This window comes from Hemibagrus wyckioides, linkage group LG17 (assembly GCF_019097595.1).
Source record: "Hemibagrus wyckioides isolate EC202008001 linkage group LG17, SWU_Hwy_1.0, whole genome shotgun sequence".
NCBI classification, from domain to species: Eukaryota; Metazoa; Chordata; class Actinopteri; order Siluriformes; family Bagridae; genus Hemibagrus; species Hemibagrus wyckioides.
In genome coordinates this window covers 15,234,344-15,252,766 of record NC_080726.1, presented here as the reverse complement: position 1 = coordinate 15,252,766, position 18,423 = coordinate 15,234,344, and the positions used below count along the sequence as shown (strand labels likewise).

The window sequence follows — 18,423 nt, the reverse complement described above, 5'->3', positions numbered from 1 at the left end:
GTCTTTATGGACCTTGCTTTGTGCACTGGTGTGTAGTCATGTTGGAACAGGAAGGGGTCATTCTCTAACTGTTCCCACAAAATTGGGAGCATGAAAGTGTCCAAAATGTCTTGGTATGCTGAAGCATTAAGAGTTCCTTTCATTGGAACTAAGGGGCCAAGCCCAACCCCTGAATTTAATGATTTGGAGGGGTGTCCCAAAACTTATGGCAACATAATGTACTGGAAAATTTCCTGATCTGTCCTGTTATTTTACATATAAATATTATGTGGCTGATTTTGTGGGAACAAAAGGAAATTGTTCCTTCAAGCAGCTTGTGCTTTGCAGTGTGTATGTCATGTGTTTCATGAGCCAGTTTAGTGTTAATACACGCTGACTTCAGCTTTGTGACGGCGGCAAGATGCACAATGTAGTTACTCTGCAAGAAAAACACAATCCAAAAGTAATGGAGGAACGGAGCACAAATAATTATCTGTGAGCCAAGCAAATATGAATACAAAATGAATGAGCAAATATGGAAAGGAAAAAAAAGCATTATATATTTTCCCTCTCCTTGAAGGAAATGCCTCGATTATGCAGATTACGCCTCGGTATTTTTGTACACTACTGAATTTCGGCATGGATTTGAATGATGAGATTAAATATATCAAAATATTACCTCTTTATCTGTTATATTAAGAATGTTAAACATGCTCTAGTAACCTCATTACTTATTTCATTGCTGAATTTTTAATTCGGATTAAAGTTTGATTACACATAAATAATTACAGTCATTACCTATAATCATTATCATATCGTAACCTGGCGTGCAGCGGTTTTCTAATTATCATCATTTGCTACACCTAATAGAGCAAAGCATTATTGATCTAAATGAGGCAGGGGAACAGGGGGCGGACATGCCAATGCAGACGTTCTTGGAGCTTAGAAATGCATTGCACCTAGTCTTTAGATTGGTGTCAATCTTTTCAGCGACTTTCCATTTGGCACTTAATTTCAACATTCTCTCTTTCTGGTGATTATTAATTCACTTATGATCTTTAAAGATGATCTGGTTTAACATGACTTCTGGGATGCTTTGATTTTCATTGAGAGAGAGAGAGAGAGAGAGAGAATCTGTGCAGTTTTCTGTAGCATGGGATATGTAGGCCTTCATCTGACACATGGCCAGAAGCAACATAGACTTTTTTTTTTTTGTATAAAAAGAGGGCATTGCTCTACCATGGCATTGCTTCGCAGCTCCTCAAACCAAACAAAATGGAAAACCAAACAAAATGGAGGGGGAAAAAATGATTTTTATAAAGACAAGCTTTCATGGAAGAAACTGAAGAGAAAGAAATGAGGAAAACAAAAACACTGAAGCAATTCTAACAATCACCATCATTTATTTACAACATATTAAACCATAATGGAAAAATTATTACTTATAACAAGTGGTCATTTATTCAATAAGGAAAATAAACATGAGTTATTTTAAAAGCTATGATGAATCATACAGACTTATATATTCATTTTTAATGTGTACAGCCAGCAGTGTTATGTATCTTTTTGCCTTGTGTTTGTATTGAGCTAGAAACATGATAAAACACACACTCTTTATAATAAAATTAATTAATGACTATGTGGAAACGAAGATGAAATCACTGACCGTGTGAGAGTTCATAAAAAACCATGCTGGCTCCCTTCAAAAAAAATAAAATAAAAGCAGCGAGTCTTTCCCACGCCATGCTTTTTTTTGTAAAACGGTGTGCATTTGGCAACTTTGCTCAATTCATTACTGCTAGTCCATAAATACTATAATGAAAGCAAAAGATAATAGCAACGACAGAAGAGAAAGATTTGTTGAGTGCAGCTCTACCTAAAAAAAAAAAAAAAAAGGGGAAAAAGTAAGGCTGAAAATACTGCAGAATCCAACTTTGGATACATACTTGAGGAACAATGGAAGGGAGGAAATAAGGAAGAAAGGTAGTAAGTAAGTAAGTAAGCGAGGATGTAAGGAAGCAAGGAAAGAAAGATGGGTTCACAGCATCAGTTCATGTGCTTACGCCACTTATGTGTTGTTTAGCTGTATAATACCAAAGTGAAAGCCATTCACAGCTGTTAAGGAGGATGCATTTTCCAGTATTTGACCGGTGTGTCAATAAAGAAAATAGGCAAGGTGATCATGAAACTGCACCAAACTTAGGATCAAGTACATTCCCTTTGGAAAGCTAGATTGTATCCTAGGAGCAAGAAATAAAATAAGCATAAGAACAATGGTGAAAAAGGAAGATGACAGCTGAGCCAAAAAAATTTCCACCATGAGCACTGCACTGTCAGGCGAATGATGTGTGATATCCCAAAACACATTAAAATCACAGTGAGGACGGAGAGGGAGAAACGAGGGCCTTCTTCAGCATGAAAAAATGAATTCACTGCACTGCAAGATCGCTGAGGGAAGACAGCTCAGGGTCTCAGGACGCAGCAAGTGTGTGTGAGAGAGAGAGAGAGTTTGCTCATACCTGCAGGAAGCTGAGCTTAAATTGATGACACTACTTCCTCGACTCCCTCTCTCCACTGACTCAAAGTCATGAAAAGAGAAAAAAAAACACTTCCCCTAAAACCTATCTACACACTTGCAACAAAGGCTTTTTTTGGTAGAACGGTGTTTCTTTCCATTTTACTATTTTTTAATGAAGTGCAAACAGGACAAATCTCCCCATTTTACCTTAGCAAGGTAATCCAGGGTTTCTTTAGCTCAGCTCAGCAGCTGGCAGCACCACCAGCTGAACAGGCTAGAACCCGATGCTGCAGTACACTCTGGGAAAGCACTTGGGGGAACGAGACAAAGCAGGTTCAACAAAACGTTAAAAAAAGAAAGGAAAAACTTCCAGTGTAGTGCGTCTTCGATACTCAATAGCATAAGTACCCATAACACAATGCACGAAAGTAACATCACCAAAAGTGAGAGCTGTGTTTGTGTACGTGTTTGCAGGTGCAGAAAAAAGATGGATGATGGTGCTCCAGAGTACTTCTCCTACATATAGATCCTCTCACTTGCATCAGGACTCCAAGATGCCAATACTGAGTTGTAAGATGTGAGAATATAGAATGTGTATATGTGTATGTGTGTGTGTGGGGGAGAGGGAGAGGGAGAGAGAGAGAAAGACAGAGAGAGAGAGATTGTGTATTTGCATGTTTGTGAGTGTATAGAAGTGGAACACATCTTCTGCTTGCCCAGGACATTCAGGTAGCTGCTCCAAGTGCATCAGCAGCGGTAGGAGCTTCGGGCTGTGCGCCTTTCTTCCTTCTCCTCCTCCTCTTCTTCCTCGTCGGATCTGCTGAGGCGGAAGCGTCTTCGGCCGGTGGGGGGGCTGAGGAGTAAGGAAGGTTTGATTAGAATCAGAACCAATGCGTGGCAGATTTTGTGAAGGTGACATGATGTCAGACATGCAACCCTTCGATAAGAGATTGGTGCATTAACAGGATGTAAGTCCAGACAAGCAAACCCCAAAATAATGTACCACCTATATACACACACATACACACTATATTAATATAGAATATCATATCAGGAGCAAATACATGGTAGTATACTCACAACCTCTCCCTAAACAAGAAACTTACAGCTGATATTCAACTGAACTAAAAACTCACTATGCTTTAGGTTAACTTTTGCTGCACTTTAAGATGCTTGGTGTGCAAATCAATGGTCTGTTTTAATTACACCTGAATTAAAATACCAGAGGGGAAATCTATAGTTACCTCTGAATTGACTTCAGTTATTCCATTGGCTATTTTTGTTTGGAGCAATTAATCACAAGGACATTTCAACAATTTAGACAAAAACAAAAAATTTGTTTTTCACCCAGAAAGCAGTTGCTGAGTCCCGTATGGGTCACGTCTTTACAAAACAGTACCTTAAACTGTTAGTTTTAGATAGATTCATGCAGACAACAAACCTGTAACTAGGAGTGTGTTCAGAATGAACGAGAACATAATATACGTAAACAGAAAAAGCTCCTCATTATTCATGCTACAAGACAGTGTGATGAGTTTAAAAAGGTGAGATGGTCTGGGGAAAAATAATCAGGGTTAGCTCAACAGCATGCGTACAGCACACTTCACTCCAAACCAGGCATCACCTACTGCCATCTTCAGTCACTGTCTGGCTTGTACAGATACTTCATCATCACACTATCCACGTTCTTCTTCCTTTTCTTCTCCTCTTTCTTGCTAAGTGGCGGAGCTGCTTCTGAACAGCCTCCAGGCTCTCTCTCATCTTCAGAAGCTGATGCCTGCCTACCAGGACCTCTCTTGACGCTGTTCGCACTTCTGTATGAGATAGTGGAGGCTCCCGAGCTAGAATCTGACTCTGAGCTAGACTCAGAAGAGGAAGAGGAAGAAGAGGACGATGAGGATGACTCCTTCTTTGACTTCTTTTTTTTGCCCTTCTTCTTGGACCTCCTTCTACGCTCATTCTCAGAGGAATCAGAGCTATGGCTCCTCCGTTTCCTGTTCCTGCTCTTGCTCTTCTTCCTGCTGCGGGTGCTCAGGCTGCTACTGGAGCGATGGAAGTCGACGGCTGAAGCAGAGCGTCTCATGCTGGAGGAGCTGCGGCTGTCCCTGCCAGACCTCACACTCTTCACCTCATCATCTTCCTCCTGCGTACGCTTGTCCGGCTTGCTGGTCTCGGCTTCAGAGTCTTCCAGGCTGCTCCGCTTGAACTTGATGGGCTTGAAGTTCAGCACCTCATTGATGGCAGCCTCCAGAGCTGGGTCGAGGTAGTTGCGGTGACTGACTGGCTTAAGGTCAGAGGCATCAGGCAGATCTGATTCGGTGGTTCTTGCTCTTGGGGGCATGGACATGCTGCGGCCACTGGAGGAGTGGTGGGGACTGAAGGAGTTGGAGTGCAATTCACTGTAAGCCACACTCATGGCATCATCATCGATATCAAACTCACTGAGCCGGCAGCTGCGAGCTAAGGACATACGGGAATCGGCACGGCTCACACTGCCAGGGCTTCTCTGGCTCACACTTCCTGGACTTCTACAGCTCACACTTCCTGGACTTCTACAGCTCAGGGATGGACTGACTGCTGACCCACGCTCACTCTGGCGCTCATCGAGCCGAGACATGCTGCGGCGACGGCTCAGCATGCTCGCAGTACTCACGCTGGATTTAACATCGTCATCCAACCAAGAAGCTCGGCTTGGGCCTACGGATGACACAACCGATCCCTTGTCTATCTCGGACCAGCGGCTGTCCATGCCTGTCCTGGCCCTGCTGGCTGCATCTGAGTAAGCCTGGGACATAACTGAGCCCCTGCCATTCAGATCATCCTTAATCCAAGAGTTTACAGAGTAGGAGTCCCTGGCATCGGGCTGTTTGGGTTTGCTTCTGCGGAAGGATGAGAGCTCCTGAGAGTCATCCTGCTCCTTAAGGGTGCTAAAGAGTGAGTCCTCATCTCCTTTGCCATCAAGGGAACCCTTAAGGTTGGAGCGTTTCCTATAACTGAGTGAACTCATCACGGACACAGGCCTACTCTGGTCTAAACCTTTACCTTCTTTGCCATTCTCTTGCCATTCTTTCCCCTCTTTGGCATCACTGTTTGCAGCATATCTAGATGAAGGGGGCAGTCAAAGGGAAGGAGGCCAGAACAGCAAAACAAAGAAATGGTAAGAAATGGAAAGGAGGATACAGAGATAGAAATTAAAAATGATTTACGAAATGAAAAAGAAAAAGGTAATAAGACATGAGTGACATTAGGAAAGAGATTTTCACAAAGCATTTAAAGTGCACATTGTTGAAGTGAAGACATCGACTAAACATAGTTAACACCACCTCACTATTGTGTTACGTTTCTTACAGTTTCTTACTCTCTCTCTCTCTCTCTCTCTCTCTCTCTCTCTCTCTGTTTCTTACCTGCAAAGAAACACACTGCTGCTGTGTAACCGCTAGCTCATTTTCTAGGTAAACAGTGTGGATGATAACTGGTTCCTTTACACTGTCTTCACAGAAAAAAAAACACATACTAAAATATGTATGTGGGGTGAATCCTTCTTTAAAGCATGATAGAAATAGCAGAAGACAGGACAGCAACCTAGGCTGAAAAATTGGAAATTTTAAGCTCCTTAATTGAATAAAGATCTGTTGCATACAAATGTCCTTTCTTTAATTTTGCAACATAAAACTTTTAATGTCTTTACATAATTGTTTGTGCTTCTAAAAGTTAATTAGAAGTGCTGAGAAATACTGCCTCAAAGCCCACTCCGAGGGCAAGTGCACAATTGGGAACATGATGAAAAGGAATTTAAAGCTCCAAAGTTTTTTAAAAGTTGTGAGGGGCTCAAGAGGGAGGCTTAAATCTTCTGGAAAAGAGACAAATGCAGGGCAATCGAAGCTGTCAGCCAGCAGGCTCAATCTATTAATCTCTGGAAGAGGGGAGCAGGTGTAGGCATGCCAGCTGGCCAACAGGCGTGTCGATAAATCTGCCAGGCAGGCCGCTGCTTCTAAAGAAGTCTCTGTCATCAAACCTTGTGGCAATGAGGAGAATAAGTGAGTGGGTAAGAAAAATCTCCCTTCAAGCAAACGAATGCACTTTCCTAGCCTGCTTTATGGGCATGGTGAACTTTGTTTTGTTTTGTTTTGTTTGAGCTAAAAGGTACCCAAAACTACTGACCTTGGGCTCTTCAGGTTGTCATCTGACAGATTCTTGGCTGAGCCTTTGTTTTTGGAGAGCCAGGACTTCACACCATCAACTCTGTCCTCCACTTCAGAGCAGGAATCTGAGTCACCTTCACTGTAAAGAAGAAAAGGAGGAAATGGAGTGTCAGCACCCAGCTAAAAGCAGATTCGACATGGGCTGTTAGTTTGGCAGTAGGGGTGAAACAAACGGCTTTATAGCGCAGCTACAATAGCACTGAGACATGCGCTCAATCAGCAGAGGCATAAAAGCCTCAACGCCATTCTTTGTGTTAGTCAGCTCTCACACTCGTGTCCTTGCAGGCACTGGACATCCTATCTGAGCAGACTCTTCTTTTCTTCAAGGTACTTAAATGAGCCTGATGAAAAGTTGAGCGTCTTCCTGATTTTTTTATATATACTATTCCCCAAAGAGCTTTTAACTCTGGGGTATTAAAACAATTAAGCCTTCGAGATGTAATTGCTGCATTTCTAAATGACAGCAAAATTACAGCAGTTGGCCATTTAAGAGAGGAGTTATGAACTGGCAGAAGCATGTAAAAGATCAGATAAACCCAATACATTCAGGAAAAGGGAGCTCTTACAAGGTTCTCAGATCGTATGCGAAAAGAACTAGTTTTATAAAAAGGGTAAGAATATGAGCACTAGTGAATGAATTTTATTTAACTTTCCTCAGTGAGCGCACCGTTCTGCGAACAGATTCCAACCCAGTACCAGCAGAGGATCAGGGATGGTCAATAATTGGGGGGGAAACTTACAAAGGAGGTCCCCAGGAGAAGAAACATTAATGGTCCACACACTGAGCAGCTGAATCCAAGGTCTGTCTGCCCATTTCTCAGGCTAAGATAAAGCTCCAGGATTTATGTTTAGCTAGATCTTCAAGTCAATTTTCCCCTGTCTCTTCAGAGTAGTCTTATGACTCACTAATGGTGCAGCACTTTGTATGGGGGGAAAAAAAAGCATCAGCGAATTCAGAAGGCAGAAGCAGCTTCATTCAAAGTTGATGTACACAAAACCTCTAATGAGGTCACAGCTACCAGTTCTAATTTTAATTGGGATTTTGATAATATGCTTATATATCTGTCTACTGGGGCCACTGCAGTCAGTCCTCTACAGAATAAATTACAGAGAATAATGCTGCTACAGACAATAGAGTTACACCTGCTTTTCCCACACCCTGGCCTCACTCACTAGATCCGTAACATTACTCATCTGAGAGCGTTATACATTTATCTAGCACAAACACAATGGGTAAGCAAAAACTGAATCAATTCCACTGCAGTAGGATAAGGAGTTGTACAGTGGGATAAGCGATTTTGGAGCATGCCTCAAGCCCTCATGCCCTTAACAAAAAAGATGAGAGGTTGGCTCGGAGTGTTTCTGTATGTGCGCCGACTTTGATCCGAACTGGACTCTAAACGTCTCGGGCACATACAGAGGGAAGACTCTCTGTGTATGTGGAATTCTGGAGCAGGGCAGGACACAAGGTATTTTGCAATCAACTTACACATAATTATGTCAGTGTATCACACAATTTGCTGCACAGCATTATGTAAAAAATGCAACTATCTTGGAGGGTAAGCACTTTTGCACCAACAGACTTCCCTCGGGATATGGTTCGAGGCATATAATACACACGACAATACTAATACATATTGTGCTTTGATGTTTACTCACATAATGGTGGCATTTTTCACTTCACTACTCTTCATATGAATTGTTTTGTAGCTAAATGTTTTGAATTGTGATGACAAAGTTGCACAACAACCAAGAATGGACACTTGAGTAATTGTAGTTTGTTACAATACTTAAGAATTATTTTCGTCATATTTATTCTTTACTTCCCTATTATTAAAATTAATTAATTGAGTTACATCTGTAAGAAAAAAGCTGTACTTTTATACCTGACATTTTTTTTTTTTTAGACCTTTAACATACTCCTTACAAATCATGAAGGTCTTTTCTTTCATCCAACCAATGACTGTACACTATATATACACATCATTTGAATCGACTTCGTTTAACCCCCAATTAATTCTACTTCCAATACAGCTCATTATCTGTATAGAATCATGCATAGAATTCATCATATGCAGTGACCACCTCATGCTACACAGTATAGCTGAAGCTATGTCTATCCATACATGTGTGAAAATGGATAATCCATTCAACTGTGGAAGTTGATGTTGAGGCTCCAGGCCTACCTCAGCAATAAATTATTTACACACACACACACACACATAAATACTCATTTTCACATGAAAAAAAATGCTAAATGTGCTGGTCGGTAAAACATGAGAAATACTGCCATGAGAATAAAGTAGCTTGGTGCCAGATACTGGTTCAGTGCTGGTACAGGTCTGGAGAGACTTTTTACCAGGTCATTTGCGGGTTATGAATTATTTAACTTGCATGGTTAAAAGATTGATGAGAAACACGCCCTCCTCTTTCTCTGTCAAACGCAGTTGGATCCCAGGAGTAGGGCTGTAAAATATTCAGCACACACAGACAGACGCACAATATATATGCTATAGTAGAGACACAGAGAGAAAGAGAGGAGGTGGCTCTATAGTGTCTACATGACTCTGCAAGTGTGATACAGAACTGAGCACGGGGGCTGAGGGGTCTTGAGAACAGCACAAGTTCAACTGACATGTTGAGCCCAGAGGCAGTACATACACACCCAAACACACATACACACGCTCTAATACACTTACCTGTCAAAATATAGTGCCTATAGCCATCCACAAGCATATGGTTAAGAATAATTTACAAATAGCAAAGAAAATCAAAGAGGGATCATGCTTAGCTCATATGGTCAGTGGCATGCATGGATTATAGCATGTGATCCCATGCAAAACAAATAGTGGAAATAATCAGATATCAATGGGTGATGTTAATTGTCAAGTCTATGGAGTGTATTGCAGTATCACTGGCCTGCGGCCCAATCATCTAGACCCTCAGTACAATAACAATAGCAGGTGTATGTCATGTTATAACTTGGATACTGCAATATTATCCAAAGAGAAAACCAAAAAGGGTTAAAATGAGCGCAAACAATTGCTCAGGCTCCTCACGTTCGGTTCTTTCGTTTCTGATACTTAGTCACCATGTCTTGTAAACTGGAAATGGAAGATGTATAAGAAACAAAACAAAAAGAAAAAGAAAATAAGAAAAGTGAGACAGGCATACATCACAAACCAAAAAATGATAGATAGATAGATAGATAGATAGATAGATAGATAGATAGATAGATAGATAGATAGATAGATAGATAGATAGATAGATAGATAGATAGATAGATAGATAGATAGATAGATAGATAGATAGATAGATAGATAGATAGATAGATAGATAGATAGATGAACCTGAAATGGAAGGTAACAAATGTAAACAGAAGGTCCAATTCTAAGGAAAAGTTGTTGCGGATTCAGAAAAAGTTGGCATGAAGATGTTTTTATCCTTGCTAAGGCAATCGTACTTTGTTTCTGATTATAGTCTGGCCTTGACTAGGTCCTCTGTTTTACTTTGGTAAATGTAAATGAACATTTTTTACAATGTCATTTTCTGAAGACTAGCAAGCCAGTCTGTGAATCTGTCAGTCAACGAGTCAGTTAATCACTCAGTAAATCAGTGAGTCAGTCAGTCTTTGAATCAGTGAGTCAGTCAGTAAATAAGTGAGGGAGAGAGTGAGTCAGACAGTCTTTGAATCAGTGAGTCAGTCAGTAAATACGCGAGGGAGAGAGTGAGTGGGTCAGACAGTCTTTGAATCAGTGAGTCAGTCAGTAAATACGCGAGGGAGAGAGTGAGTGAGTCAGACAGTCTTTGAATCAGTGAGTCAGTCAGTAAATACGCGAGGGAGAGAGTGAGTGAGTCAGACAGTCTTTGAATCAGTGAGTCAGTCAGTAAATACGCGAGGGAGAGAGTGAGTCAATCAGTCTTTGAATCAGTGAGTCAGTCAGTAAATACGCGAGGGAGAGAGTGAGTCAATCAGTTAGTCAGTCAGTAAATACGTGAGGGAGTGAGTGAGTCAGTCAGTCTTTGAATAAGTAAGCCAGTCAAGTCTTTAAATCAGTGGTTCAGTCAGTCTTTAAATCGGTCAGTAAATCGGTCAGTAAATCAGAGCGAGAGTCATTAAGTCAATGAGCAAAAGAAAAAAGGTCACTAACATTTCATCAGATTTTATCTGCTTTTTATCCTTTTATCCCTTTCAACTTAAAAATTCCTTGTTCACATCATAGTGAAAACAGGAAAATAATGCAATTACAAATTCAGTGTCATGTGATGTGACTAGATTATTTATCCCAATACTTTATTCATATCATATCCCTCTGTAGAGAAAAAGGTATTGTGAAAAAAATTGTACTGAAAAAAAAAAAAACATTACTGGTTTACGTTTTAAAAAATAATGTAACGTCAATATGTAATAAATTCCCTCGGATAAATGCAAGCACCTCTCAGAATTAATAGAAAAATACCGAGCTATAGGAAAGATAGGAAACCATCCAGTATTAATCAGTTGCCTGTGTGTTCAGTTGATTATGTTTTTGTCACATTTATCAGCCGGCGATGAAAATGTCAGGGAAGCCAAACAAAGGAAAATGTGTATATGATTTACGCTATACATTCATAAAAGGAAAACTGCTTTTTCTAACTTGACAAACCAAGGTTAATCATACAGCAGCTTTTCACATAATTATGTAAAGCATTTTTATCACTAAAAGTGAAACCCATTAACATTCGCAAACATTTCATTTAACCGCTTACAAAATGTGTGTAAAGTTAATCGCCATCCAGTTACTCACACGACTACTAATGTATCGATTCTGAAAGCAACTCTCTAAATTATGTAATTCTCTACAATCTTTTCAGCAGTATGAATAACTGACAGCAAGAAACTTCTGTCCAGTAGTTTCAGAGAGTCGTTGCAGTGAGCAGGGATTTGCTGTCCTCTACTTTAAAGCAAAGAGAGAGGGAGAGAGAGAGAGAGAGAGAGAGAGAGAGAGAGAGAGAGAGAGAGAGAGAGTGAGAGAGATGGGGCAGCAGAACAGTTTACCTGTTGATAAGATCCTCGTTGTCATCACTCTCCATCTCATCTTCGATAGCTGCCTGCAGGTCACCGATCCTTTTAAAGGCCAGTTTGAGATCTGCCTGAAGACTCTGATTTGCAGCCTCTAAACTCTCAATGTCCATTTCCTACAGGAACAGGATCACTTAGAGCTTAAGACAGGTATAACACAGGACAAGCATGATAAGGACTAAACTGTGCATGACACAAACAATGTGCTGGGAATAGGACTACTCCTACTGTATAAATAAATATACAAAAATGTAAAAAATCTCACCAATTCATGCTTTTTCCGGCTGGCTTCGTTTTCCTTTTTGGCAAGCTCGGCCATCTCCTCCTTGAGGTCCCGGATTTGACGCTGCACCCGTTTGTTTTGCTCCTTCTCACGGTTCTCACTGGTGCTACGATGATCACGTTCCTCTGTCAGTTTTTCCACATTCTCCTTCAACCTCGACACCAGACTCTACAGAACAATGCAATCAGCAGAAACATTAAAACATATGATTTGTGAACAAGTATTTATTCTAGTTGGAAATTACCGACTCAAAAGAAACTAAAGAATAACCTAATTTCATGTGTACGTAACCGTATATTCACACACTGACATGTTTTCCGCAGATACAACGATAAAACTTAAGTGTCTGATTTTTTTTTCCTGATTGTTTGCAAAGTAACCTTTTCACAAAATAACATCACACAAACAGAGCGCTTGTCCTGCCCACTTACCTCCAGACGTTTCACCTGCGTCTTCTCAAACTCGAGCTTGGTCTCTAACTCGCGGATCTTACCCTCTTGCCTGCTGACCAGGGATTTGTCCACCATGGACTGTTCCTGAAATTCCAGCTGACTCTGCAGTGCTGTAAGCTGTCAGAGCGTGCACAAAGTGAGATCAAGAGACATGACGACACACAGACACATCCCCGAGATCAAATGTGAACTACACAATTCATTTGCATCCTGCTGTAGGATTTATACTGAATTCCGATACTTTCAGAGCTGCATATTGTTTTCCTGTCTGAAATGAGTCAAAACCTGTCTATAGAGAATTGCCACCGGGTGTCTTCATGGTGGCCTTCTTTAAAAGTGCTCCGCCACTTTCCATTGAGCTAGCCCAGCATACTGCATTGGATTCTTAATTGCCAGCCTCTCGAATCCATTATTCAAAAGCCCTCGGCACCTCTGTTTTCCATCTCTGAGCGTGCTCTCATTTATTTTCAAAGAGGTGAAGAATTTTGCAGCTGAGAATAATGACTGCTCAGATATTGACTTTTGAGCCAGGCTTAGAGCCGTTGTTTTGTTTTTTTTTTGTTTTTTTTAAACTGAACTTCAGATGAATGCGAAGATGAAAACAAAAGTGGCTTTGCATGCCCTTGAGTTGCCTGACCTCTCCTATGTGTTTGAGGCATTAAATATTTTTTTCACAAAGCCAGTGGAATGAATTAGTGCAGCCTGTGGTTCAGCTGCTTTAGCCTGTTTATCCGCACCAGATTAGCCGAGTGAAACAGCATGGATAATTGCTGAGCGACATGATCTGATCCTTATCTATGGCTTGTTGCTTTTGGAGCAGAGTGAGACACTGATCTCTCGTGTCCTGACCTTATTGCCACAGGAGCTTTTGAGAATAGAGAAAGCTTACATGTTACACGTGTAAGTCAACGGCTTAAAGAGAGACCTTAAGTTAAAAAAAAAAAAAAAGTTTATCCCTAATTGAGGCAGGCTCATTCACCATTTAGCTTTACGTGTTGCGTACTTAAAACAAAAACAATTCCCTCATAGTACAATAGCCACCTAAATTCTATTTGTCTGTGGACTTACCCTCTCCTGGACTTCCTGTTTCTCCTTCATGGCTTCTTCTAGCTGAGTCTGGAGCTCACTGACCTGTGCCAGGCTCTGAGAGGACTGTACAACAACGAAGAACAAAAAAAAGTAGAGTTAGTCATTCACAATACAATGCCTAAGTCAGTGTGGAAAGTCCTATAAAAGCATTAGACACACGTCTGGGTGGTCTGCCTAGCTTCACAGGAAAAAGCAATTTGATTTTTAGAGTTTTTAACAGCAGACTGTGTTTTTATCTAAACAACGAAAAATAGTCCTGTATGAAACTAACCTGTAACAATTGTTCAAGCAATTTATTTGTCTTTATTGATTCAATTTATTCTGTTCTCCAGATCCTTAGCTACATTTCTGGCAAGCGTCTGTCTATGTGACTAACAGAGCTAGGGAACCATCTTAACTTTACCAAATAAGGGAACTATTAAATTTAGGTCCCAACAATATCTATCAAATAATATTTAATATCATTTACCTTATTTTTGGGTTTGTTATTTTTGCTGTATCTTTAAAAGAAATGAGGTCCTTCAAGCAGAATTTTACGGTACTGCTCATATGTTCTACCTGTGACCCAGACTCTTTACTCTTAACCATAAAAATATACTCTACCTCTGATTTCAAACTAAATCAAAAATACCCAAAATACTCATAAGAGGATTTTTTGGTAAACATTCCACTGACTGCACTGACAATTATAGAATAATTATCTTCAAATATCTATAAATAAATAAGACAGAAGTGCAAACCATCTTCACCTCCACCTGCACATCTGTAATGGCATTGTTATGTTGGTAAGCTGGCTTGACCAAAAAAAAACACAGCAGTAAATGACACTACACTGGGAAAATGATGATGATGTGAGCTGTGCAGATATTCAGAAGCGGCTTCAAATAGATCACAACTGCTGCAAAACATTTTGCAACTCAGATTGCTTTTCCCCAGGAACTCTTCTTTCTTAGAAACACAGCAGTGAACAGACTGAAGTCTAATTTTCTGAAGAGCGTCTTCGTCATGACAAGCTTTCACGAAATAACAAACCTAAAAATAAATCTGTACAGCTAGGGACTAGTGCCATTAGTTGGTGCTGCTTCCAAGAACACTGGAGGAAAAGTTTCAGGCTGTATATAACACTGTCCTGCTGTCAGTGTATTGATGCAGATGATCAGGAAGCAGTGGTGCCACAGGTCCAGACAGAAATCGCGCGGGGGTGGGGGGTTCAGTGTTACCTGGGCAACAGCCGCTTTGTGTTTCTTCATGAGCTCGTTCATGTCCTCCTGGTCTTCCTCCATGCGCGACTGCAGGTCATTCTTCTCCCGCTGCACACGGCTCAGCTGCTCCTCCAACTGGGAGAGAAAACAAGCAGGAAACAGCACAGCAAATCGGTATTCGGAAGATGTGTTCACATTTTGCTTTGCATAAAAAAATATTAAAACAAGGGAGAGCCACTCAGAGAGAAAATTCATCTTTCAAGCAGGTGCCCCAAGGCTTTGATTGGGTTTCTGTAATGTTTTGTGTGCACTTGCTTTCCCTCACGCAAAATCCAATCATAATTCTAATTTTTTTTTCGTCTTTTACTGTTAGTAGCTAAAGCTGCCACTTCTCAACCTGCTTTCCCTGGGAGTGTCAAAGGCTTAATTTCATTCAATAATAATTACTTCTACAATACAGTAAGGCAATCTCTGAAGACTAAGAGCTGGGTTTATTAATAGGGCATGAAAATGTGGATATCAGAGAAAGCGAATAAAATGAATTCATTAACAGAGAAGTGGGAAATGAAATGGAGTTTAGAACCCAGCGTGGCTGTAGAGCTTTCCATCTTACTCACACGTTACGAAAACGGACAACGATAGCTAATGGCCTGAATCATTTGCCTTTCAAACAGCCTGATAATATGAAACTTTTCCATTACAGTTTATTGTGCTAAATGTAATGCTAACTGTGACAGTCACACACAGGAGAATGGACAGTAACTTGAGGCTGGTAAATTGCATTTCAAACAGTCAAGACATCTGGAATTTCAGCAGAATTCTACAATGACACTCAAAAAAAATCTAACAACAGTAAACATTCATAAAAGTACAAAAGAGCTTGTGAGCATGCAGGAGAATGAATCATAAATCACAGCTTTTTAAAGAATGTGAACACATCAGTGGGGAGCTATTCAAGCTGCCTGTCATTTCTAGATTCCTCCTGTATCTGCTTCTCACATATAATCCTCCTGTCAAATGGAAATGGATGGAAAACAAGATAAGTTAACGACGAACAAAACGCTCTTTAACATACATTTTCAATGCCGAGACAAAATGCAGAACCAACAATTGAGGATGTCTTAAGCTTTCCAGCCATTATTTCTCTGCCTGATCTGACAGTCACGAGTCAGCATATGGGTTTCTTCCTCATTCAATTCTCACCTCCAGTACACACAGCCTGAGAAACTCTGCGGATTCCCAAATATATCAGGACAATGTGTAATTCCTCAGTTGTGACAAAACCAATCTCTGCTGGTCCATGAAAGATGGGAGTTTGTACTGCAGAATGGATCGCACTCATAAGTATCAGACAGGCTTGTTATCACCATGTGACAACATTGAAATTTAAAGGTAAGTGAAGACAATAACAGATTGGTTCATGGATACACCTCAATGGCTCACAGAGTTTTAGCTCAGGATGTCTATATGTCCAGCTGACCACTTCATCTCAGCACGTCTTCTAGGTCTATTTTATTTCTATAAGCCAATATAAGTAGAAATGAATACGGTGGGAATTCAATTTAAAATGCTGTTTTAAACGAGCCTTTAAACGTCATCATTTCAGTCCAGTATTTACTTTGAAATTCCTCCAAAGCCTCGAATACATCTCAGTCTGCAAGGACAGCATGTATACACTGCTTCAAAACAGTAAACGTTACCGCACATATACCACAGTGTAACACTCTATGGTACCACATTCGACTGTGCAGTTTTCACAGATAAAACGACTCAATTTGACACCCAATCAGACCGTTTTTTCGCTCCACAGGAGCTGTAAACGGAAAACAGAATAATAAAGATAGGGCCCAAATCGACGTGTGTAAAATCACAACCATTCATCTCTCTTCCAATATCTCTTTCCAACCTGCTGCCGTGTGAACTCAATTATAAATCCTCCTTGCAGTGTGCGGAGAAAGCAGCTCATGACAGCGTTATTAAAGCATAATATTTTTCAGGGTGATATGTCTTGTTCAAATTAGAGAAAGAATCTGAAACATGTGATTATGGGCAGGAATTATTTCCCTGCTGTAAATTATCGGACTGATATCTTGACGTTCGCTGACGATTTTCTGTATGTGCTAGAATTTTCTCTCCTGCTTCCAAGTACTGCCAATGTTGTGATATGTTTGTTCCTGTACTCTTCTTTACGTTCCCTGTTAGGTTGCTTTTGATTTGGCTTATTTGAAAAGGGCTGGTACATGCTTTCACAACCACAATTACAATAATGTATTCTTCCTTGGCACTTCTTGTAAAACCCTAAAAACATTTAAACTTTTCATGTTCCTCTTTATTGATATGGCTAAACTCACAGCCTGCTTGGCTTTGGAGATATCATCCATCTGAACATGAAGGTCCTCGATTTCCACCTCCATGCCCTTGCGGGCTTTGACAGCAGCAGCACACGTGAACTCAGACTCCTCCAGCTGGAACACACACACACACACAAACACACACACACACACACACACAAACAACACAGGGTCAGTCCCGGGACACACAGCAATGGGTGCTGCCTACTACCTTGAGCTGATAATGGGACAGTGCTCACACCTGGTTTTTCAGCTGGGCAATCTCCCTCTTGCTAGGTGCATTGTTCTTCAGATGGTCCAACATGATCTGGGCATCGGCCAGAAGGGCTTTGGTGCGCTTCAGGTCTTTCCTGAGGCGCTTTTCTGTTTCTACATCTCTGTGACTAACCTGGGATGGAGAACACAACAAACACCAACAACAGGCATGCCAGTTATTCTGCCTCACACAGCACTTACATAAAGACTGAGACAAGCAAAATAAAGAGTAGGAACAAGACCAAAAATATATGTGTGTATATACAGTAAAACCTCACACATCCGAAATACATGCACGTGTTGAACCAAGTACAAGGGGCGGGGAGATGAACCGTGACGTCACGCATACAAAGCATCGTAGCAACCAGCCACTCAGCCGCTAAGTAAAACTGTTGATGCTCTGTGATTGGCTACTTCCAACCCTTCCAGCCAATAGCGTGTGGTAATGGCTGTACTGTACGTACGTGATATCGGCGACGTTCGATATCATTAAAATAACATTTAGATTTTATTTATATTGATATTTTGTTGATTTTACTTTTATATTTATATTACTAAATTAATAAACTAAATTTTTCCTTAATAATTTCGCATTAAAAACCATGAAAATGTATAAATGACCACGAAATTAGGCGTAAACACTTTTGCAGGATTTCGCGGGATGCAAATTAGTTAGGTTCCAATGAAAATTTCGCGGTCCAGTGAAGTCGTGGATCGTGAGACGCGGATCTGCGAGGTATATACAGTATTTGTATTCTACAGGAAATAGAGAGAGGAATGAAGATAAAGAAAGAATGAAGGAAGATAAAGAAAGAAGTGTTTGTATGTGTTGTTATATACCTGCTCTTGAGCGGTCAGCAGCTTGGCCTCTAGCTCTCTCCTCTCCCTAAGGACCTTCTGTTTATCTTCATATTCCTCCTCCAACTGGACCTCCATCTGCTTCAGCTATACACACAAACATGGACACACAAGCACATGGCAAAAACAGAACAGGAACAATCAGAACGCATTGTACTTGTCCAACATGCGA

The 18,423-nt window shown here is 40.7% G+C and overlaps 1 protein-coding gene across 11 annotated transcripts in view; it reads right to left on the bottom strand.

The window, feature by feature from the left end:
- Positions 1-1,504: 1,504 nt before the first annotated feature.
- myo18ab (myosin XVIIIA b) overlaps positions 1,505-18,423 on the bottom strand; it is an 85,357-nt gene continuing 68,438 nt past the window's right edge. For 7 of the 11 annotated variants that reach the window (XM_058413869.1, XM_058413870.1, XM_058413874.1 and 4 more), the window contains 12 exons: positions 18,234-18,338; positions 17,380-17,526; positions 17,139-17,252; positions 14,806-14,922; positions 13,565-13,648; positions 12,476-12,613; positions 12,027-12,212; positions 11,738-11,877; positions 9,759-9,803; positions 6,659-6,778; positions 4,126-5,598; positions 3,212-3,350 (listed from right to left, as the gene is read on the bottom strand). In XM_058413869.1, the coding sequence (XP_058269852.1) occupies positions 4,134-5,598; positions 6,659-6,778; positions 9,759-9,803; positions 11,738-11,877; positions 12,027-12,212; positions 12,476-12,613; positions 13,565-13,648; positions 14,806-14,922; positions 17,139-17,252; positions 17,380-17,526; positions 18,234-18,338 (2,661 nt within the window). In that variant the 3' untranslated portion in view covers positions 3,212-3,350; positions 4,126-4,133. Of the gene's footprint in view, positions 3,351-4,125; positions 5,599-6,658; positions 6,779-9,758; positions 9,804-11,737; positions 11,878-12,026; positions 12,213-12,475; positions 12,614-13,564; positions 13,649-14,805; positions 14,923-17,138; positions 17,253-17,379; positions 17,527-18,233; positions 18,339-18,423 lie in introns of all 11 variants that reach the window. The other 4 variants (XM_058413875.1, XM_058413864.1, XM_058413871.1 and 1 more) reach the window with 3 other exon arrangements.